Below are 25,737 nucleotides of genomic sequence, written 5' to 3' on the forward strand. Positions count from 1 at the left end.
ATGTGTTGTGGCTGAACTTCAGGAAGCCCTACTCCAACCGCAGTTGCTCCTACGGAGAAAAAAAACGAAAAACGTTTTAATTCACTAATTCAGTTTTCTCTGGACAATTGAATTAAACGGAGCTAAAATCTCAGGCCCAGGATGCAAACTCGCGTACTCTGAACCAAAGGCCTAGGTGCTATTTGGTTCTTATAAAGCAATAAATAGAAATATCTCAACCTTAAAGTTTGCAGTGTCAGCACACAAAATACTGTACTTTCTACAACCTCTATAAACATGTCCAAGAAAATCGTGAATATACTTTAGGAACATACCTGGTATTCGTGTCAATGTTGGATTAGTATCCCCATCCAACAGCTCGTGGATAATATTCTCCCAGTCCTTCAGCACTATCCTTTTATTCCCTGTTTGGTTTACGTCGCACTTTTGTTTCACACTCATTTTCATATTGTTTATCCTTTTCGTAATGGTGCCGATCTCAACTTTCTTGCCGCACATGGCTATCAATTTCGTTTGAATTGCTTCCAACGCTTTGGATTTTTCTTTCCGAACCGCCGGCATTTGGGACTTGCTAAAAAGTACCGCATGTTCCCACAATATATTCGCAAATGTTAACGGGTGAATACTTTCCATATCAACGAACTTGACGAACAATCAGTGCAAACTACAAACTAAACCGGATCCATTTGAGGTTACGTTGCGATTGGAACCAAATAAGATAACAATTGACGATTGTACACAACATGAGTATCTACTCAAGTTTCAAACGATCCACATGGCGGTGCGCTTGAGTTATCTACTCCATCAGAGGAGAATCTTTTTATTCTTACCAAATTGAGTACATACTACTTGGGCTGAGAATATACTCCTACTAAATGCTCATGCTCATGAGTATATAATTTGAGTAAGTACTCACGTTTTATTCATACCACCCAATACGTGTCAAAAGCTTCACTCTGTGAATGATCACCAGAACATCTTACATGAGGTTAGAAGAATACAAGTGAGTTGGCAACAACATCGCCATCTACAGCTTTGTGTATATTGTCCTATTTTATTGGAGGCATGTCAAAGCTAGCCCCTAGCTTGACTTTTTAAAATGCATTGAAACTTTCACTCCCTCAAAGGTTCACTAACATTCAAAACAGTAACCAATACTCACTGTGAGGGATGAGAGAGAATCAGCCCCAGTGTCAGGATAAACGTAGAAAACATGTAACAATCATACTCTCATTTTCTCATATCATTAATTACTTCAGAACAGTGGTACTCAGATATAAATTTGGTCTCGTCACTTTCAAAATTTATGGTCACAGAATGTCTCACCTATTCAGACACTTCACTCAGACAATCCACACATCGAACACATTACAATGGCAGAACTAGCTCCAGTCCTGAAAACACTTAAGTGCAATAAAACACCTGGGGAAGATGGCTTAAATATAGTTATTCAAATATTCATGCAAATCTTTCCCAGAAAGATTCACTCAGTTCCTAAATAGAATTTGGAAAGGAGAAAACCCACTTGAAAACTGAAGCAAGAAACATGACAAAAATTATTGTGAAAACTACAGAGACTTATAAAATATACACCAAATCATTAAAAATAAACTGCATAAACACTATGAGAACATTCTGGGAGAGGAACAATTTGGCTTCAGAAAGGGAAGATCTTGCTGCGATGGCTATTGCACAATGAAAATCCTTCTAGAAAAACACAGGGAATTCAATGTAGAAACACATATTGCCTTTGTGGACTTCAAAAACGCTTTCGACAAAGTAAACTGCAATACCTTACTTAATATTCTAATATCTGACCACACTCCACAACAGATGGTACAGAATATAAGGAACCTTTATGAACATAACCTGATTACCAGAAACTAATCTCATTTTGTTCTGTATTGAAGATACAATAAGTAAAATTCTTTCTTGAATAAAATTACTGTGTCCACCTATTCAATACAATTGTATTTCCGTAAAGGTCAAGGATAAATTATCAGAGTGGAAAACAATAAACACAGGAGTAAGACAGGGTTGCCGTCTTTCCCCTCTCCTGTTCATAATCTATATGAATGCTCTCATATGAGAATTTAGAGAAACAAGACATGGTCCCATCCGCATTAACAGAAATCTACAGCTGGACACAATATTATCTGCAGATGACTTAGTGCTGGTCACCACCTCAGAAGATGATTTACAGCGTTCAATGTATAACCTAAACCTAGTCTCAAAAAAGTACTCAATGGAAATATCCCCTCAGAAAAGTAAGATAATGGCTTTCTGTGGCAAGGAACCAGTAAGAAGCAAGATCTGGTTAAATAACAACATTTTGGAAAGAGTAAATGATTTTAAATACCTCGGCTACAAACTGTCTTTCTTTGAAGAACTGCACATACCCGAGAAAATCTCCAAATTCAACAGATGTCTGGGAATAATTAATAAAGTTTTTAGACCATCATTAGTTCAAAAACACACCCGTACAAGAATCTACAAAACCTTGGCAAGACCTGTACTTTGCTATGGAAGTGAAGCGTGGACCCTGAGGAAATGTGATGAGAGAATAAAAACAGCTGAAATGAAATACATGCAGCGAATAGCAGGAGTCACTAAGTGGGAACACAAAAGAAATACAGATGTGCTGAATGACCTTAAAAGCAGACTTGTATTGGAATACATCTATGAATACCAGAGAAATTGGCTAGAACACCTAAACAGGATGGACAGAAGCAGGATCCCCAAAGCAGTCATAAACTACTGCCCTGGTAGGAAGAGATCTGTGGGACGCCCCAGGAAGAGATGGTGTAAAAATGCAAATCTATTGTATAGACACTAACAGTTCTTCTATAAGACTAATACCTGAAAGGATGATGATGATGATGATGATGATGATGATGATGATGATGATGATAATGACTCATTGAATTAATTATCTAAAATATAAATAATATAACATTTCTAAACTCATTATGTGCACAAATCTGGTGGGGCTCCCTTTAGACCTTAATGACCCACTGCCCCTGGTCAAATCCACACTAAGCGCCGACCCCAAGAAACTGGGAAATAGCCACGAAGATATAGCAAAACCTTTTACAATACATTAAAGGAAAAAAATGTGGATAATTCACGGAAGTCTGTTCATGAAATTACTGCGAATTATCTGTATTTTTTTATAAGATTGTCCTACAACTGCAGGAATAACACAATCAGATTTAGTAACACTCAATATCTTTTTTAAAAAAAAAATTGCTAATGAGACAGCTTGACAAAACTTAAAGAGTAAAATAATAATCTCTACTCACATTTGTGGAGAGTTGACTGGTAAGAGTGTGCACTTTTTCTTGAGCATCTTGAAGTTCTCTGCGCAACTTCCGAATTTCATGAGCTTGTTTCTCCTCTGCTGTACTGTACAGGGATGACGCAGTTGACACCAAACTCACAGAAGATCCATGAACTAGAATACAAAAAGTACAATATCGTAGTTGCTATTTCCCTTTGTTCTACTTTAGAAGTTTACTGTGAACCTTCTATTTGTTCATCTTTCAGAAATTACTGAACATAAACTTTCAACCACAAGAAGTTAGTGGGGGTAGAATGAGAAGAAAAAGAAGTGTTTCATTCTAAGGAGGATTTAAATGACGATGAGATGAAGGTTTGTTTGGTGCAGATATGAGTTTGAATTCAACTGTAAATGATTGCTAACAAAGGCAACAGTTGAGAGGTTCTCTGATTGTGCTAGGAAAAGGAGAGTAGCCTTCTATGGCCATATAGTAAACCTGCCTTCCAAAAGACTGACCAATTGCCTGTTTATCTTCTGGCAGAACAACAAGATACAGACAGAAACTGAGAAGGACGTTAAAGAACTGGGAATATCAGATCTTCAAGATAGGCAATCTGTACGACGTACACTGAAGGAAGTCCATGGATTTCAGGAAAAAACTCCTGGACAAATGAAAGAAAGGAGTTACACTGGCAAAAATGCACCAATACTGGGCAAAGATCAAAACCTAACAGTTGAAGAAGCGTAGTCCAAAGCAGGCCTATTCGAACCGAGAAGAAAAAACCAAACTATATCAAGGAATGAAGCAGTAGCCAATTCTAACCCTAATGCTGGTTATGAAATCAAATAAGAAGTTTACTCCAAATATCATTTGGAAAGACTGATTGTGAGATAATGGCAGCAGATCCAGTAGTAATAAACCGCATAACAGTAAATAACAGAAAAGTAAAAAACAATGAAGGAGGAAGGTGTGCAAATGGATTCTTTACGAGTGTGGGAGGACTGATACGGAACAGGGATGTACCACAGAGATGTAAAGGAATTATCTACAAGACTTATTTTGTGCCAGTTTTGACATACGGATCAGAAATGTGGGTGATAAAGGAGAGGGATAAAAGTAGAATACAAGCAGTGGAAATGAAGTTTCAGAGGTGTCGAATAGCTTTAACAAGAATGGACAGAGTGAGAAATGGTAAATTAGGCACCCCTACAGGGAAAGACAGAAAAATCAAGGCTGCACTGGTATGGACATGTTAAGTGAACAGGAGAAGAGAGGATAACAAGAAAGATGTTAGAATTGGAGTTGAAGGGAAGGAGACCTAGAGGAAGACCACGGGACAGATGGCTGAAAGGTGTAAAGAAGAACATGGACGCAAAAGGAGGAAACTGGACGACAGTGACAGAAGAGAAGTGGTGGATGGACAGAAAACGATGGAGAGGCTTCTGCTTCAAGCGGACCTAGCCTGTGGTTAGAAACTGCTCCAGATGATGATGATGAGAAACATGCATGGCAAGAAAGAACTAATAAAATGATAAAATCTCAAAAATTAACATGGTCTACATACAATAAAAAATGTTTATCGATCAAAACATTACATGACGGTAGTTCAACCAGAGGTGACATACAGAAGTGAAACTCTTTTTTTTTTTTTTTTAAGTCGCTCAGAGAAACAGAATCGACAAGATCCTAAAAGTAGAGAGAGAAATAGCAAGGATGTGCATAAATAAAAAGTATCAAAAATATGAACAATGGTGGATAGTGCCAAATGAAGTGGTGTACAGAGAACTGAAGCCCATCACAGATGCTAAAAGGAAGAAGAGAATCTCTTATTTTTTTGGTCGCATTACGAGGACACCAAAAACCACATTACCAAGAAAAATTATAGAGAACTCTAGAATATGAAGCAACAAGTATGATGGATTGAGGAAATTAGAGAGGATATGGAAGAACAAGAAATAACTCCGGACAATTTGCAAAACAAAGAAAATTTACAGAAACTGAACAACATAAAAAATAGATTTAAACCAAAAACAGGCACACAACATACAATGAAAAGGGTATTTACAGATGTGAAACAACAGAAAAGATCAAAACGAATGACAAGCTACTGGGCAATTCGGAAAGAAAACTTATCGAAATGACCAGAAAATTATTCACTAAATGTTTTCCTTGACAGGTATTTTATAGCATTTTCTTCATCTCATACTAGTCTTGACAGACTGGAAAACTTGAAAGTTATATATGTATGTAAACAGTGTCGAAACTGAAAAGCAAACAGCAGAATTCTACAAACGACAAAGTTTAACTCCAGATATGTCCAATGTTAGATCACATTCATCAACAGCAGAACAACCTGCAAAATCTGTAGTGTGATGCTGGAAGATTAATGGAATAAATACAAAATTTTTCATTAGAAAACAACAACAACAATTGTAGGAGTGTTTTCCCTTAGATATCAAATTTAAACAGCAGGTGAATGCTAGGATGGTGCAAAAGATATGGGTTATGTCCACTTTCCCCTCAATCCTGATTCCAAGTCGAAGGACATATTGGGTCAAAGCATAAGTTTGTGCAGTTCTTATATTTTATTTTACTGTCTCGCACTGTAACTCACAATCCATTCAAGCGATTTTCATCCAGAACGCGGATCATCAGACAAGTCAAACCGTCCAGCTGAAAAGCAGGAAAACCATTTTTGTGCTGTTTTTTCAGCAATTGCTTCATTCCTGTACACTTCACAAATTGTTCTCACAGCTCCTGCTCCACAGGATTCTCGGTTAAACTCAAAGAGAAAAATGTGTCAGAAATGCTCACTTTCCTCAAAATGACGTTCCATATCTGTTTGTCTGAAATATACACAAATAATACGTTCTTACAAAATTGCACAAAACTATTTTAATCCTCCTAGTCAATACTATATATTATACATCCAATTAAGACGAAACTTCACACATAAATAGACATGTTTCGACCCAGCATTATTGAGTCACATACACACAATCAAGAAAATCTGTGTTTCACAACACACAAACTCCAAACTCACTTAAAACGACGGAATAGCGATCAGCAAACCCTTCACGCCGCATTGTTGCCAACCCAAAAGAATACTGCACGAACTTATGCATCGAACCTATAATCTCACAGGACTTAAATTCTTTATTTGTCAATTCTGAGATGGATATAAATTCCTAACGCACCATGATTCCTCGTATTTTGTCTGATGTGGGACGTATTCCTATTAAAATGCTATGACTTCATTTGAAATGCTGTGTCTAAATACCACATGAGGAATAGGACTCAATAATATCTGTTTTAGTAAAAAAAAATTTAAAAAAAAAATATCTTGGTTTGAATAAAGTGGGCCAAAAACTCAAAATTTTAAAATCATGACAATACAGAACTGGAAACAACTTCTACTAAGCCTGTTCAGAAATTAACCAAACTCTGAAAATACTGTCCAAAGTCTTGGTGGTTTCCCAGTAAGTGGTGCTGTATATTGGTGCCGTATGTGGCACATTCTGAAAAAATTAGTTATCACCCAGCAGCTGTCAGTGAGTGAGTGTGTGCTGCGACTGTCGAGATGTCAATATTATGGGCAGCGTATCAACATTTGCTTCTAACTGGTGAAAAATTTAAGGAGATGTACCAAATGATGAAGACATGGTAGGTCAGGTTGAACGTGAAAGTCTGGTTGTTGTGCACCACAAATGCCTACCTGAGGGACAAGCAGTGAACCACTGGAATTATATCAAAGTCTTGAAACGTTTGAGAGAAAATGTTGGGAGAAAAAAAAAACAGACTTGCAGAGAAACAACTCCTGGAGCCTCCGCCAGTTCACGCATTGCTGTTCATTCAGGAATGTTTGATTTGTGCTTCCTTATCCGACCTACGCACCTGTCCATGTCTCAGCAGACTTTTTTCTATTCCTCACAGTGGTAATCACTGTGAAAGGATGTATTAGAAAGATCAAATTGAAATTGCAGGTGTAACTGCAGGCGATCCCCTTAAATTGCCCAACACAAATCAGTATTGGGAACATTGTATTAAGGAGACAAAGCTAACGGCAGATAGAATAATAAACTCTTCAAACTGTCACCTACTTTGTGTTTCTGAGCACTGTTTAATACCAAAGCGATTTCAATCTAAACGTGTCATTCGCATTTCCATTTATTTCTTCAACTATGATTCTTTTTCTAATATGACAGAAAATTTAGTCTGGAGTGTGTGGAATATAAAAATTCATTAATGAACTAAAAAGGAATCAATTTCTCTTCAATAGTAGTTATGGAATTTTACGATAGTTGCTTCTCCATCAGAACATATTTATCTCCCTTATGGACTTTATTTATTATTTAGCATAAATCTCTCAAAGGTGATGACAAATATTTTCAATTTTTAAGAAAAATATTTAGAAGTCCTATTAGAATATTAATAAAACTAAAATTTACTCACCTTCATCATCCTTGGAGTTAGTTTTAGATAGAAGACCTGAATATGGGGACATGCTGGTTCGACTCAGCATATGACTAGATGCAGATGAAGTAATAGGAGACATAGGATAGTTGAACCTGAAAGTGAGAAGACACACTAAAAACAATAACACCTCTTATTTTTATGTCACTGCAAGACATTATCATATAATCTAAAGGAAACTCAGGAACACACAGAACTATGAACATGTAATGCAATGTTCATCACAATTTATTTTTTGTTTATGGAGCTATTTTTGACGTGAAGAAGCAAAATTATGCATGCATTAGGTAAAGAATTTATTTGTTTAATATCTGGTTTATTATTATATAGGAATTATTCAAACTACTCAATACTTGACATTTTCCCCTTGGTTTCCAGAAACATACATTTAACACAGTTTATATAGTTTTTGACCAAATCTTGGCCTGCTAAAGGTCTTCTGTGAAGGAAGCCCAACAAAGCCCGGGGATATAGGATGTTCAAGAGCCATGAGGAATAAACATTCTGGAACATCTCTTCACAGCCGAGGTGAAGGTGTCTTAGCATTATGGTACTGGTTCTATAGAAGACACCTCTGCATCCATCGATTCTGCAAATCTCAGCCAGTCTGCTTTTCTAAAATTAAACCTCCTCCAAACAGGTACCTTTTGGTATTGGAGGAGAACAGACAGATTTTATACATTGTTGGCTGATATTACTGGAACTGAATATCAGGTCAGGATTATGGCCCCATATCCACCTGCCACTGTTAAATGATGCAGGTAGTTTTGAATCATGTATTAGAGTAAGATGATTCATTTCTACCTACTACATGGTTATTGAAGTCGCCAATCACAAGTGGCACATGTTTATTTTGGAAATTGTATGGTTTATAAACAATGAATTCAGCACTGGGTGGTTTGTATAGTGAGAATTTCAATGTTTTCCTCTGTAAGTGCCATAGAGAGAATCTGTACATCTGGGTGAACGAAGATAACACTTCCATGTTTGTCATGCGGTCTTTTGATGGCAAGACTCATTCTATTTATTTCGGGTCTACTCATGACACATCTCCTGTGCGTCTCCTGTAGGCGCAATATATATAGCACTGATGCTGACTTGTAGTATTGCTTCTTTGGTTGAAGTTATGCCTTCTATGTTGACAGATATAATTGTTAACCGTGGCCCTGAAAAGGGCTCGCATGTAGATGTTTCTATTGTGAAAGGATCAGCCGACAGATTATTCACAGTCATTCTCTGATGTTGCCCATGGTATACCGCATTGCTATTCTTATTCTGAATACATATTGTTGCAGTCTTTGGGGAAGCTCGTTTCACGTACTGTATATGATATAGTGAGAAGTTAAGTATCATATTATTGCACTGTCATAGGATGATGATGGTGATGATAAATATTTATGTCAGGAATTGTAGAAATATATTGATCGTGTTTAGAATGTGGGCCAAAACCAAAATAAACAAGTGGCTTCAGTGAACGCAAAAATAACTCGCATAAGCTGAAGAAAGTTTAGCTCTTGAATGTGTAACAAGATGTTTCTCGATCCAATAAGGCTGTATAAATGTAGCTCCCAGAAAAAGCTAATTCAATATTTTGTTCCTATTCATATATTTCAAACTTGACTTCCACAGCTTTCAGAATTATGTCTTGTAATGCATAACACTACAGTATTTTGTATGCAGGTAAGGTATGGAATCTTATTTTGTTATTTTGTAAGTATAAATGGGTGGAAACAATACCAAAGGGTGCTCATAATGAAGAGTTAGGAATTATACTGCAAGTCCTAAACGTACAGGCTGTCTGAAATGCCCATTCCCCCACTGACAAGCAACGTGCCTGGACTTAAGTTCAACTAAGCAATTTGGGTCATTCAGTTAATGATGTATATGAAATTTACAACAGGAACAAATTACACACCATTATCTCACTTCTGAAACTACTTCAAACCAACAGCTCAGTTGACAACTGAATCTTGATGCCATTTCTGACCAAATTTCACCTACTTTTGCAGCTTTATGGCACACTAGATTATTTAATAATCTGGCAAATGGGAGTGAAATGTGTCATTGCGACCATCTGCAACAATAAACTATTAGATTCAGCAAAAGAATCCAACTAGCCTCTTCACTCCAACTCCAGCACGTAACCTACAAGAGGTGCCCCTGTTAAGCTGAGCAACCCAGTGGAACGTTGGGTAACCAATCCCAGCGGAAATTGGGTCGGTGAACCGATCAGTGCTGGGGGCTCCAAGGCTCACAACCTTGGTAGCACCTTGGTCGGTGCGAAATATCACCGACCCCAGTCTACTGTGAAAAAAGCATGGAGGAAATTTCAGCTAAAGCTACTACCCCAGGTGGTAACCAATTCACTGTCATCTTGTATGACGTTAGCGGGCCTTTGGATTCTGGGGAACCTGCACTGACATGACTCCACAAAAGATCAAGCATAGAGCAAAGAATTTCTTTGCTACCTTTAATGCCAGTTCTCTCCAGAAGGTAGGAAAACTGAAACAGCTCACAGATATCCTATCGGAACAGCAAATTTTGATTGCAGCAATTCAGGAAATGAGATTTACAGATGAGCAGGCTTTTGAATCTGAAGGTTACAGGATCTTCAAGGGTAAACCTGGTAAACGTGTCATACAAACTGTCCCCCACCTTGGCACAGGATTTGTAGTCAACAAAATAATTCTGGACTCAATAACAAATTTCACCTCTGTGAATAGCAGAGGACTCTGTCCTTTTGAAGCACAAACAAAATGTATACTATTGTGAACGTTCATGTACCGATCAACCAAGCGAACAAGAGAGACCCAGAGGGAACTGATAGATTCTGGGAAGAACTTGAGATTTTATCCAAAATTCCAGACAAACATACCATAATCATGCTTGGGGATTTCAATGCCCAGGTAGGCAAAGAGAGAAAGTTCCGAAACATCGTTGGAAGCTATCCTGCTCACCAGAGAACAAATCGTAATGGAGAAAGGCTAATAGAGCTGTGTAAGGCATTTAACCTCGTAATGAAGTCTACTGCTTTTAAACACCTGCTCAAGAAACAGAAGACCTGGAAATCCCCAAATCACCACCTTGGTGTCCGCCCCCGTAGCGTAACGGTTAGTGTTATTAGCTGCCGTCCTCAGGGGCCCGGGTTCGATTCCCGGTACTGCCAGAAATTTAAGAATGGCAGGAGGGCTGGTATGTGGTTGAAATGGTACATGCAGCTCACCTCCAATGGGGGTGTGCCTGAAAAGAGCTGCACCACCTCGGGATGAGGACACGAGTTTAGGCCGACTCGTTGGCTGAACGGTCAGCGTACTGGCCTTCGGTTCAGAGGGTCCCGGGTTCGAGTCCCGGCCGGGTCGGGGATTTTAACCTTCATTGGTTAATTCCAGTGGCTCGGGGGCTAGGTGTTAGTGCTGTCCCCAACATCCCTGCAACTCACACACCACACATAACACTATCCTCCACCACAATACCATGCAGTTACCTACACATGGCAGATGCCGCCCACCCTCATCGGAGGGTCTGCCTTACAAGGGCTGCACCCGGCTAGAAATAGCCACACAAAATTATTACCACCTTGGTAATTCTGGATTGATCATGTTGCGATCGCACAGAAGGCTCAAAGAGAAATTCAGAATGTGAAAGTTCTAAGACAAGCAAAACTGGACTCAGATCACTATCTATCCGAGATAAAAATCAAACTGCTCCCGAGAAACACAAGGAGAGTTCGAGCCAAAAGGATTGAAAGATTTGGTAGAGAAAAACTAGGATCTAACCACGAGTTCTCTCAGAAACTACAATCGGTGGATGCATAGAACTGGGAACAACTGCGCAAGGCCCTGGTCAAAACAGCTAGAGACGGTTCAGCTTACTAAGCCCAGGAAGCATGCTTGGTGGAACAGTGAATGCAATGCAGCGATAAGGCAAAGACAGTTCGCCTGGCAGAAATGGAACTCGCTAAAAAACCAAGTCAACTGGACAATCTTTTTGAATGAGAGAAAGTGTGCAGCAAAAACCATCCGCAGCATTAAACGTGCTTTTGATAAACATCAGCTGGCTCAAATTGAGCAGGATTTCAAGAACAACAATACATGCGACTTTTATAAAACATTTAAAAGCAACTTGAGGAAATACGACCCACCGAACCTACAGTTCAGAGATTCCAATGGAAAACTAGCCCATAACGACAAGAAAAAATGCCGGATCCTTGCAAAATACTTCGAATCCCTTCTTAACTGCGAGGCCCCAACGTCCAGATTCACATTTAAAGATAAAACAACAGTCCACCGAGATTCAGGTCCACCTACGAAAGAGGAAGTCAGACAGATTATCCAATCCTTGAAGAATAATACAGCGCCGGGTGAAGATTCGATAATAGCTGAATGGTGGAAGTTTGCTAGTGACAATGCAGTAGAGAAATTAACAGACATCATACATGAAATCTGGAATACTGAAAGACTTCCAAGTGACTGGACATCTGCCCTAAACCATCCACTTCATAAGAAAGGCGACAAGTCGGATGTTAACAACTATCGCGGCATCTCCCTCCTACTTATAACCTACAAAATTCTCTCGAAAGCTCTTCAAATCAGGGCAGAAGAACAGCTAGATCCAGAGCTGTGTGATTACTAAGGAGGTTTCAGGAAAGGACAGTCGTGTGGAGCAAATTATGAGCCTGAAATCTGTCCTTTCATATCTTAAACTAAGGAGCAAGCCTTTTGTAGTAACGCTCAAAACTTTAAGAAGGCCTATGATTCAACTGATAGAACTACCCTACTTCAGATCTTAAAGGAATTTGGCTTGGACGGTAAAACAAGGGTGATCATCCAACAGACTCTTACCAGCACGATCTCAAAAGAGAAGTTTAGAGGCGAGACTTCAGATGCCTTTGAAATATGGACAGGAGTTAGGCAAGGAGATGGTCTCTCACCTCTGTTGTTCAACTGCGTTCTTGAGAAAGTGATCTGTGAATGGCGCAGAGAAATGAGTTATGAAGGAGTCAAAAGCGGAGTCAGACTAGGCCACAAGAATAAGAACGTTTCAATTGACTGCCTAGCATTTGCAGACGATCTCGCGGTTTTTGCCGATTCCTTGAATGATCAACCAGCTTCAAATACAAGCTGCAAAGGCGGGACTCCAAATCTCCTTTGAGAAAATGAAATTCATTACAAACATCAAACTGGTGCCAAGTGAGCTAGAAGGGACTCACGGAAAAGTCAAGCGAGTAGAAAAATTTATCTTGGTGAATGGATAGAACCTAGCATGTCCGAAAAAGAAGCCTTTCCTTCACACATGAATAAAATGGAAATGGCTTACCATCTGACTAAAAATGTCTATAACAAAAGATCTATATCTCTGAATGCAAAAATCAAAAACTATTGTATTGTCATCCAGCCAGAGGCTCTATATGCAGTGGAATGTCTCGCCATGAACAAAAAAGGCATGATGGAGAAATTGGAGGCCAAGGAAAGAAATATGTTGAGAAAAACCTTAGGTCCAGTCAAAGACAACGGCGAGTTTACGAGACGGCACAACCAGGAGTTGTACTCGCATGTGGAGAAAATAACCGATGTGATGTGAAAAAGGAGGATTACTTTTTATGGACACATGACCCGAATGAATTCAACACAGTTAACCAACCGCATTTTCACTTTCCTCCAAGAGAAAAAGGCAAAGGGGGCATGGTTCAGTGAGGTACAGAAAGATCTGCAGGAGATTGGGATCTCATTTGTAGATATCCAGGAGCGTGTCCCACTTAAGAATAAACACCAAAAACATCAGAGTTTCCAACCAAAGCTGAAGATGAAAACTGGAAAGGCACAGACGAAAGAGCAAAAGGAGCAACACTGTATACGAATGAAGGAATACTGGACGAACATTAAAGCTCCAGGGAAACAGTTGAAATGACGTGGTCCTTAGTTGGCCGAAACGAAACAAGAATGAATGAATAAATAAATAAATAAATAAATAAATAAATAAATAAATAAATAAATAAATAAATAAATAAATAAATAAATAAATAAATAAACTAATAAATAAATAATAATATGATGATGATTATTATTTTCTTTTCCTCATTTTCCTGACCCTAACACTGTGAGTATGTTCCATATAGATTGAGTAGGTCTCCAAAACATTTTTTTACCCCATTTATTTAGTACATTCCTAGGACAGCCTACCTGATGGCCATGATCATTAAGGCATCAAGTCTATACGGTCTGACACCATGTTGCAAGTCCAAGCCCCACTGGTCGGCAGGACAGGAGAGTTTGTGTTATATCACTACATCGAGTGCCAAAAAGCCTGGAATCAATTCCAAACCTCTCTCCAATGTTCATATGGACTGAAGGCATATGATGCTGCTGACTGTTGGCTGGGGATGTTAAGCCTTGAGCAGACCCCTTGGTGTCATTCAACAGGAGGAGGCTATGTACCAGTACCAAGTTTCACCTCACCTTCCCTACTATCATATATTACATCATTCATTTCATCTCATTAACTCCTCTGATGCGGTCGACATCAGGAAGGGCATCTGGTTGTAAAAACTTCCTACAAAGATTCATCTCACTTCATACCCGACCCCATAGAGAAACAGGATATAGACATATAATACATTCATTCATTCATTCATTCATTCATTCATTCATTCATTCAGTAGTTTGCTAGGATCTACTAAGAGTTCATCTCACTTTTACTTATTTCCTTCCTCCCTCCCTCCCTACCTCCCTCCCTCCCAGATCTATGATTCTCTAGTACACTTCAGAAAGATTTTGGTCATTATTACCAATGTATAAATTCTTCATTGGTTATGATTTGAACTACAGCACTATTCTTGTCTTCCTGTTCCTAGATTATTACTTTCAGTAATTTTTTATGAAACTTCTTTTTTAGCTTTAGTTGCACGTGTAGGTTGTATTTTCTACAAGAAAATGTTTTTCTTCCCAACTAATACACCCATTCCATTTCTAAGTCCCAGATCTCCTCACTGGTTATTTTTTGGAACATTCTGATGATCAATATAAATCTGCCAAAATTTCCATTCCTGAACCTTCTCCACACTCCTCTGAAAGCAAACAAGAAACATTTTATGGTTCTAATGATCATCATTTTGCAAAAGGTTAAACGTGGTTGGCAATAATAGATCATCATCATCATCATCATCTCCCCTTATCCAGCTCCTGCTGGGTCGGGGTATTTATGACACTTCTCTATCTTCCTCTTTCCTTCCACCATTCCTCTTCCATGGTCTTGTCCCAGGCTAAATTTCGTCTTCTTATGCCGCTCTTCATTGATTCAATCTACCTTGTTCTAGGTCTTCCTCTTGCTCTCTTGCCCTCGCACTTTTCCTCCAGCACCTGTCTTGGAATTCTATTCCCCTCCATCCTCTTTACACGTCCAAACCACCTTAGTTTATTTTCAAATCTCTCATTTAGCTTTCCTATCCCAACTTCCTTCCTAACATCTTCATTTCCTACTCTGTCTTTCCTATCATACTTCTTAGGAATTTCATCTCACTGGCTTGAATTCTACTCTCTTGCCTGCTCAGTCTCAGCTGCATAAGTTTCCTTGTCACTTTGATCACTGCTTTCCTAACTAACATCTATCACAGTACTTTTGAGTTTCTGCTCCATTAATGTATCACATGAGCAGTTATTTGTGTACTTCATAATACATCAAGAAACTTAGACATACAACACTTTTAATAAAACACTGAGTTATGTCTTCTTAGCCCGCAGTCAATGTTTACTTGGGGTTAGGATGCGAATTCCATCCTTATTCGCTTTTTCACACTCCCTAGCAATGTTAAGACACATTCTTCTTTCATCTATCCACAGACTTAGCAGCCCTTTTTACAACTTTGAAGACTTTTTCTTTACAGAATTTTAAAATCATTCTGCTCTGAGAACAGATAATTTTTTGGAGGAATTAATGAACACAGAAGTAACACACAAAAATAAAAACTGAACTCTGACAGCAATTCACAGAGCAGGAACAAATGCAACAATATTCAGGCAGTTGGTAGTGGGCTGATGTTGATGATGCTGATGATGTTTATATTATTATTATCATTATTATTGTTACGGGGTTACCTGTGGAGCAGAAAGAGGTTAAAAAAGGTGCTGGGATGAATGGGTCTATCTACAATATCAAAGTTGAGTTAAAACTTTAAAAGGTTATATTTCTTTTCCAAAAACAAACTTAAGAATATTTTTCACTGAGTGAACATTACAATATATCAGGTACAAAGCAATCTTGAAACAAGACTAGGAAAATCCAAGATTAGTGATTTTTACATTTCTGGGCTTCACGCCCCTAGTTTTACAATTTTACAAATGGAAGTGGTATTATTTAGTTAAGGGCAGAAATCCCTTAATTCAAGAGCACTTGCTCCCTAAAACACAATGTCTAGCCTCCCACAGGCACACTTTACAATTACAAAACTTGAAAAGAGCTAACAGGCTCTCCAACATTCATCCAATTTTAACTGCCCGCTTAAGGCACCATTACACACAACCCTTACATTCTCTGGCCTTTCTAAGCACAATTTACAATTGACAATACTTTTACAGGGGCATTCATAACCCAACCTACTGGGCCTTCATGGAAAAATAACAGGTTAGATAATTAGCCCAAACACAAAATGAAGATTAAAATGCTAACGGGGCTCTTGGCCTAGAGATGCAGGGGCTAATCCCAAGATACTGAGGTGACATGAATAAAGGTTAAATTAATGCCTTACGGAAAGGAAGAAAAAGTTACAAAATGTAGTCACCTCAAACCAAGATGTAGGGGAGTTCGAGAGGGTAACTCACTCTCTATCCCCGATTTACAGTTAAAGCTTTATGAAGTTTTACATTAGCCAGAAGAAAATTTACATTTTAGAAATGTCGGTTACATCGTTAAAGATTCAGACCTTTCCCCTCGGGTTAAGCTGCGGAGGTAGCTACGACAAGAAAGATATAATTTATGTGGCCATTACCTTATAGATGTTCTAGCTGCCGACGAAAGAGGCCGCCTGCCTCCTGCTTTACCCCACACACACTCAGATAGACTACGATCAATTGGCCAAGAAACGTGAAAAGCCGCAGTTTATAAACCCTCAGGGAAGGTTTGAAATCATTCAAGACTAAACCAGCCACACCCTCTCAATTTAATTGATTAATCTCAAAGTTACACTCAGAATCGAACAAGAAGCCTGTGATAGGTTGAAAATTAATTACAGAAATTTTTGATTCGCCAGATTCAAAACTGGCGGAAAGAAAAACGGAGGGTTGCCAACCCCAAAATAAATGAACATAGATCAGTTATGGAAAACCTAGGAATACAAAACTTCTTTAAGTTATAAGTTCTTACACCTTGCACCAGGGTGCATGATCATAGTTTTTTGGTAGTGTCATCTGTGGAAAAATGTCCAAACTTCTTGATGTATATCAAAACAAAACAAGGAGAAATTCAGTCAGTTTAGGAAACTGCACAATAACAAAATTAATATTTCAGTGGAGATATCTTCTGATTAAAGTCCCAACTTGTTGTGTTATTAGTTTCACTTTTGATTGATAGAGGAGTTCCTTTAGGCGCTAATTTTGAATGTGTGGCGTTATTATCATTACTATTATTCAATCTTCCTGCAACAGCTGCAGGTTGCCCTAGTACCTTAACAACAACAATAATAGATACAGATAGATACACGAGATAGTATGAAGTTAAGAGTAGGCAAAAGAGTGAGGCACGTCAAACATTTAACCGAGGTCCGCAACCATGGTTCTTGAAAATCATGATTGACTTCTTGAGGTGGCGATGTTATAGATGAAATCTTTATTCAGCCTAAAGGTATTGCAAAAGTTGACAAAAAATTTAGGTGTGTTTCCTCGAGCACCTAACATCAAGCTGATTACAGAGATGGATGAGAGCTTATACTTTTGCTTATAGAAGTCCACAGTTTGTTCATAAATTTATCTTTTTTTCGCATCGACCTCTTCTGGCTGGTTTTCATTGGTTTCAAATCTAATTGTTGGATCAATGATGAAACCTTCAGAACAGGATGGCTTCAAAGCAATAATGTCAATGCGTTGGTTGCTTCCTCTGTTGGAGAGACCATGTACTTTTCATAGACATTATAACCTTGTCCTCTCATAGTGTTGGCTCTCATTGATCTGGGTAGTAAATCACCAGGTGGACAGGCTTCCAGGACACGTGAAAGAAAGAGTTCCGAGCTTTCTGTGGCAACGTCTGTTAGGTGCAGTAAGCACAGCAGAGACATTGGCATTCATTTTTATTGCCTCACGCCATTCACTGCAAGACAATCCTGTATGATCATGAATCCATGTATTTACTGGAGTATACTATTTAAATAGGACTACACCTTTGCCTTTATGCTCTTTTTTGCTCCAGTTGTCAAAAGCTCTTCTTCTCAATTCGAGCTGAACTTCCTTGTATCTACAAAACCATACCTTTTGTCTCGAATAGATTGTTTCTGCTACATTCAATGCAGCGAGGCTCGTGCTGATTTTGACAAAAGTTTCTCGTTGAGTGTAAAAAAAAAATTATTGGAAGTGTGAGCAGTTCCCCTTGTTGCCACCAATAATCACTCACCTAATACCTTCATACTATTTTCTGGCATATTAAATAAAGCAGAATTAAGATCCTAATGTTGAAGTTCGTACCTGGAAGCCGTCCCTTGTGATACCTGGCTGGGAGTTGGACTTGTAGGTTGACTCTGGCCAGTGGCTGACACATTTAAAGGAACACAGTAGTAGGGTTCCAGTTCCTCAGAGCGCTGCAGCATGGACGGATACAGCTTCTCAGATTTTGTAGATCTGAAACACCATTTGTTAATAAAAAATATAAATAATGGTCCTTTCTACAGTAAATATCTCCCACTATTTGCTGATAGCAGTAAAAAAGTACATCATGTTAACCACAGTATCAGCCTATATAGCGAATGACCAACATAATAATAGAAGAGCAGGATAAACAAAATTAGATCAAAATCTTCATCTCTTTCATAATTTCATTCAAAAGTAAAGTCTAAACATATTTCTAATAACAGAGTGCAGAGTGTAGAACCAGAAAAACCTTTTTAAAAGACAAATATGAAAGTTATACAAAAGCCTGAAACAGCTGCTGAACTTTATAAACAATAACTGCAAACAGTTTCAATTAATTTTTCAGTAAATAAATCATTTAATAAATCATATAATTATTTTAGTGAAGTAGGATAATCTTTAAATTATACACAATTTGGACATTAATTTAGAAAATGTGTAGGTTGTTTCATAAGTTATGACAATGGTGTTATATTGTCAGAACATGCAGCAGCAAGGTAAGGTTGGCATTACATTGAAAACCCTGCGGCACATGCTACCAAAGGCCAGGTGACTGACACAGTCAGTGTGCATCTGGTGGTGCTACAAGATGGATGTAAGTGAAAACTGCAGTTCTCCATGACAGAAATGCCCCATCAGTGTTGTGCGAAAGCTATGAGAAGCTGCGAGTGATAGAGTGTTGCCATATCGAACTGTTGTGCCTTTTAAACTTGTACGCGTAGCAACCAAGGACCAGGGGTGCAGTGAACATCAAAGTGTTTAACAGAACACCGACGTTGGACTGATGAATTCCAAAGCAGCAACAAGGTATCTGAAGGTGCCAGATGGTGAGGTCTACTGAACACTTTGATTATGAAGTGTTAATGGTATTAATTTGACAAGAGAAAATCATTTCCACCCTTACTTTGTTCATTACAAAGTTTTCAAGGAGGAATCTGGGATGCAGCAGTGAAGAACGTGGCCTGGACCAAACCAACATTATACAATAGTTGTATAACATGACACAAAAACTGAACTTGCTAAAGCCTGTGGTATTAAAGAACGGTACAAATGACAACTATGCTTAGGAATATCAATGAAAAATTCAGTCACTTGTGTCAGTCAAACATTCAAGTAAAATTTGACAGATCATTTCTGTGTGTGAAATCAGACGTACATTCATGAATAACTTTTGAGATATAATCTGTTTGGGCACCTTAACTATATTTGTTAAAAGTGCGTCATCCATGCCTTCTGTCCTTCAACTTTGTATAGTATACGAGGAGTTGTGGAAGTCAATGTTACTTATAAAGCAGTGGATCTCAGTTAAATATTTATGGTAAATTTACTACCAGGCAAATAGTAACCACTGAAGATAATTTTTGGTCTGATATAATTCAATATCATTCCCACAAAAATCAACAGAAGCACTCATTAACAGAAAACAATTAACCCATAATATATAAAATTAGTTAAATAAATACATTCTAAAAAAAAAAATCATATGACCTCAGCTAATGTGTTTCAGATGCTTTGATTTGACACCATTTAGACTACCTGACAATCTGATATACTCTATCGGATGGCTGAGAAAGCAGAACTCTGCTGGGCAATCTATGGTTGAATAGTAATTGCCTAATTTCATCCGGTAAACATCAAATGTGTCACAGAGATCTTTTGTATGCCGACATCGTACGGCGTATAGTTTCTTCCACCCTTCAAAAATCTGACTACATCAGCTGGGTTTGAACCTGGTGCCCGACACTACCACTGATCCACAGAGGAAGGCACCAACCATACTAAGAATTCTTGATTTCTCCCAGCAATGAAACAGATATGTACAAAATTCCTGTTCACTTTACTGCAATCAGAGCTCAAATTACATGAACTATTCCAATGAGAAACATAATTTATACATAGATCCTTAAATATTCTTTTAATATTTACTTATTTTTTTGTTTATTTATCTACCCAGACTGTAAACACGTGTTTTCATACAAATAATTCAAAAAACATAATTTATGAAAATGAAACTAATAATTATTATATCACAACTTCAAGCTTTGGAAATTTGCTTCATTCAATGTACTTTCCAACTAATTTTATTTCCAACCATAGAGATATTTCTGTTGTATTTTCTCATTCAGACAAAATTTGCATTAATATTAATGAGGAGATGAAGATAAGACAAAAAAGGAGAATAAAATTAAACTGCATGGTATGCTCAGTCTGAAACTCAGCTGCAATAACACTTCCTGATGTAACTTTAAAATGTTCATTAAATTGAACTAACTTAAAACAGTTAAATATTTATCTCCAGCTTTTAAATCTACCTTCATGCTTAGTTCAGTCAACATTCCCAGTCACTCAAGAAAGCAACACTATTTACCATTTAACTCAGGAATACTAATGAAATTAACAACAAAAGTCACAAATTTAGCAGGTGTATGAACCTGCAAGTTAGCATGCAAAGTCACGGCGCAGTGCACATCAGTCTTATTAGCGGACAAACACAAAAGCGTACTTCATAGGACCGTACAAAATACAAAGACAAAAAGAATGCTTTTCTCCAACATTATTCAGGTAGAATACAAATAAAATGCTCACCAATGCAACAGATTAACAGCAAGTTTGTATTTTCTAATCAGAGAAAAAAATGGAAATGCTCTTCCTTTTACAATAACTCACATGATCCTAGTCTCTTTACACACTGTTTATGGGCAGGTGAAAAAAAAAAACCAGTTCATCTCATCCTATAAGATATTCACACTGTCTTCATTACCTCAAGCTCTTCAACTAAATTCACCAAACCAAAATAACCGACTTGAATCTAATCCATCTGTATCAATCCTTCTGTGACTGAGAAGTTTTATGTAGATCAGTGTGGGGTACCTCACTAGGCCTACATTTCAGAAGAAGAAATGATGTGCAACCTGGGATGGTAGCTTGTGTCATATTGTATAAAGGTGAGGGGAGAGCAATTATTATTCATTTCTTACAAGTGAGTGTACCATCATCTAGTTCTTCTTCTGGTTGGACTGTGTTGTTGTTACGGTTCTGATCCTGCTACAATGGACCAACTTAAAGCTCATCACTTTTACAACTTCTGCAGTAATGTGGCTACAAATGAGAATAAAGGTCAAATTATATTTTCATTCTCCCCAATCAGACTACAAATGGCACAATATTCAAACATTTGATTATTTTTAAGTCAACCTATTCTACAAGTCATGTTCTCTGCGTCCTTGTCTCACATTCGTTTCTATTCTTGTTCCCCAAACTAGACTACATCTCTTTTGAGAGTATGATTTCAGTAAAGCCATAAACACATGATGCAAGTTTCTGCAGTTTGTGCAAAGCTTGCAAAGAGCTAGAAGATCTAAATACATGAGTGCTACAGAGAGGTCTTGTGTCTTCAACAGAAACTAAAACAGTGTTAACCACAACTGCCATAATTAATTTTGATTCTACAGTAACCCAATTTCAAGTCAGATTCATTATTATTAGTGATTTAAGCCCACTAGGGAGCTCTTATGACTAGTTCTTTGGATGCAGGCTTTCGTTCCCAATACCTCTTAAGTCCTGCTATTAGGGTCAGATTCATTCTTTTACAATGAGCAAAAGAATTTTTTATTTTTTGAATGTTATTAGCTTTATGTCTCGCTAACTATTTTTATGGTTTTCGGAGACGCCGAGGTGCCAGAATTTAGTCCCGCAGGAGTTCTTTTAGTGCCAGTAAATCTACTGACACGAGGCCGACGTATTTGAGCACCTTCAAATACCACCGCACTAAGCCAGGATTGAACCTGCCAAGTTGGGGTCAGAAGGCCAGCGCCTCAACCGTCCGAGCCACTCAGCCCAGCCGCAAAAGAATTAAAAGAGGGGCTGCGTCTGTAACTATCCAAGAGTACAGACGGAATATTTAACTGTAAGCTGGTTGAATATTCATCCCCAGAGAGGTGAAGCTTGATGCGCGTGTTACAGCCTGCCTCATAACCTCTTAACTAAGAATTATTAACACATCATCACGCCAACATAAGATCTCAATCATCGAACTTTTAATGGAACTATTATGAGTGTTCAACAATTTTATCTTCATTTTAATAGGACAAAAAAAGTAATTGAACTTGAGCATTTTAAGAATATTCTTAGAATTTTATCATGTATTTGAACTTGACATATTCGGTAACCCAAATCGTATTTTAAAGCGTATTTGTGACCTTGTCTATTTTACTTATCTTACAAGTATTTTTGGCTGATGATGTCCATAGAGAAGGACGAAACATGTCCCGACACTTGTTAATGTCACCCTAATTAAACATCATTTTTTAGTATTGTTAGGGTGGAACCTTTAAAAAGTATACTGTTACGGAACCACAAAGCACCAAGGCTGCTATGCTGACTTTACTCAAGAACAAGTCTTAATAAACTGGTTTCTTACGTCATTGAAATATCAGTATTCTCAGTATCCTTCAGTTCAATAAAACTGGGGCTATTGCCCCAACAAACCATTTGTTTTAAATAAAAGAAACTACCAGTCTTAATCTGCCTCAACGTTCATGAATTAAAGTATCCTCCAGCTCTTTTTATTTAAAAGAAGTCTGGCTCATCGGCTGAATGGTCAGCAAAGGGCTCTTCGGTTCAGAGGGTCCTGAGTTTGATTCCCAGCTGCATTGGAGATTTTAACCTTAAAACGGTTAATTCCTTTGGCTCGGGAACTGGGTGTTCCAACTGTCCCCAAAATCCCTGCAACTCACACACAACACTATCTCTGCCTCATAATCTCCACAACAATAGCACACAGTTTCCTACAGACAACAGATGCCACCAACCCTCATCGGAGGATCTGCCTTACAAGGGCTGCACCAGGCTAGAAATATCCACAGAACATTATCATATCTATATATAAAATAACATGTCCTGACTGACCAATTCATCATCGCCGAAACAAAACTACTGGACATAAAGAAATGAAATTTTAGGGATACATTTATATTAGAGCCGACGGCCGTAGCCATGTTGAAACACCGGATCCTGTGAGATCTCCGAAGTTAAGCAACATTGGGCGTGGTCAGGAGTTGGATGGGTTGCCACACGCTGTTGGTGGGGGGTAAGGGAATGGAGGAGCGGAAAGGAACTGGCCACCCTACCGCACGTAAACTCCGGCTCAGGAACACCTCTGCGGAGGTTCGGACCTGCCTTCGGGCAGAACAACCCTTACCTACCTTACCTTTATATTAGTCTAGGTGCTCACTAGGGAGGATTTTTGGATATTCCGACACTAAAGGGGTGAAAAAGGTGGGGGAGGGGGGTGAATTGTTTAAATGAGTAAAGTATATCTATATCTCAAAAACTTAACAGCTTACAGACTTAAACACTGGTATTTGGAATCTCCTTTAAAAATATATACGTATTTTTTTTTTGTCTTTGAAAAATCACTTTAGGGGGTGGGGGGGGGTGAAGAAAGGAGAAAATGGGGTTTAATACCTTTTACGATATATCTCAAAAACTGAAGATATTACAGAAATGAAAATTCATATCTGGAATCTTCTTTAAAAATTAAGAAACACATTTTTTTGTTTTTGGAAATACCACTTAGGGGTGTGGGGGTGAAAAGGACTGAAAAATAAGTTCTTTTTACTAGGATACTGATCTCAAAAACTGAAGATGTTACAGACGTGAAAATCTGTATATGGAATCTCTGTTAAAAAATTGTAAAAATCTTTTTTTTGAAAATCCCCTTAAGAGAGATTGTAAAGAGGCGTAAATGAAACTCAATTTTTCAGTGAGTTTTTATACCTTAGGAATTTTCAGATGCCTTAGTACAGTAGCGAGGAACGACTTTTATCACATCACAAAATCCACGCGAGCAAAGCTGCGGGTAACAGCCAGTTTATTATGAAAGTGAAGTAACAATAAGAAGAAGTATGTTCGCAATCGAACATCTCTCTCAGCTGTTCTCTATTTCCCACATAACACAAACATAAGTAAGCTTCATGAATTTCCATATACCTGATTCATATAATGTTCACAAGACACTCAACATGCTTATTGACTGTAACTTCACACTTAAAAGTATACATTCCATATAACAGCACTTCATAAGATGTATCAACATTGCCACTTCAACACAATAAGCACAGTAATTAAAAAAAAAAAAAAAAAAAAAGGAAAATGAAGCAACAGGTGACTAATAGCAGAATGGACAAGTGGACATTAGTTATCTTGTGCAAGATGTGATAAGTAAGAAGCTGATTTTTAGACAAAAGTAGCTTAAATATCAACATCACATACAAAAAAAATGCATATACTAAGAAGGGGAATCTATGGTGCGGTAGGCACTTATTTTTCCAAACTTTTGCGAGGTTAGTGGACGTGGGTACAAAATCAATACGTATTTGTACATTCTCTCAAATGGCCTTTAATTTTTGAGATTTTAGTGTTTCATCAATCAAACACCAGTCATAAGTTGTCATTAATACAGCATTCAGAGAAGTAATCTCAGAGCATAGTCATAAGATAATGGCTGTATGATATTAAGGTGCATTTATTCGAGTCATAAAACTTTCCTTTTTTAAAAATTTCTTTACTTTTTCCCTTTCTTTTGCTTCTCTGAGTTTCCTTCAAATGTCTTCCTTTGTACTTCTTTTTTCTGAGTAACTTCTTTTATATGTTATTTGTTCTTCTTTGTATTTTGAAGCTGTTTATTAGAATGCTTTTTATAATATAAATGGTCCATTATTGGACATTATAAATTTTCCAGCTAACTCATTCCTGGTTGCCAGTGTGCTAAGTTGGGCTCATCAGTTGGTAAATATGCTTTTCATATGCGCTAACATTATAACAAAATACATTTTCCATAAAAGGATGTATGGAAAAAGAAGAAGATTGTTTAAATTAAATTAAATTGAAAGTGACTTGATACAGACTCGAGCCTGTGCACCTTATATTACAGAGCCACTGCCTTGACCACTATGCTATGCCCATATAACTGGTTATAATGGGTGTTTGAAAACCAAAATGCTAAAATCTCAACATTAAAGCCCATTTATTAGAATGCTCTTTATATGCACTAAGATTAGAACAAAATAAATTTTGAATACGAGGAAATATGAAGGGGAAAAAAAACATTCCCTTAGATCAACAGAGAATTTCCAAATAGCCGAATGTTTGCCGGC

General features: G+C 37.8%; 1 protein-coding gene across 1 annotated transcript in view; it reads right to left on the reverse strand.

Moving 5' to 3' along the window:
- sick (sickie) overlaps positions 1–25,737 on the reverse strand; it is a 501,196-nt gene that overhangs the window by 182,072 nt on the left and 293,387 nt on the right. Inside the window, exons 14-16 of the mRNA XM_067143723.2 lie at positions 18,419–18,571; positions 7,734–7,849; positions 3,303–3,454 (exon numbers count right to left, since the gene is read on the reverse strand). Of these exons, the coding sequence (XP_066999824.2) occupies positions 3,303–3,454; positions 7,734–7,849; positions 18,419–18,571 (421 nt within the window). The remainder of the gene's footprint in view (positions 1–3,302; positions 3,455–7,733; positions 7,850–18,418; positions 18,572–25,737) is intronic.

Source organism: Anabrus simplex, chromosome 3, assembly GCF_040414725.1.
Source record: "Anabrus simplex isolate iqAnaSimp1 chromosome 3, ASM4041472v1, whole genome shotgun sequence".
Lineage (NCBI taxonomy): Eukaryota > Metazoa > Arthropoda > Insecta > Orthoptera > Tettigoniidae > Anabrus > Anabrus simplex.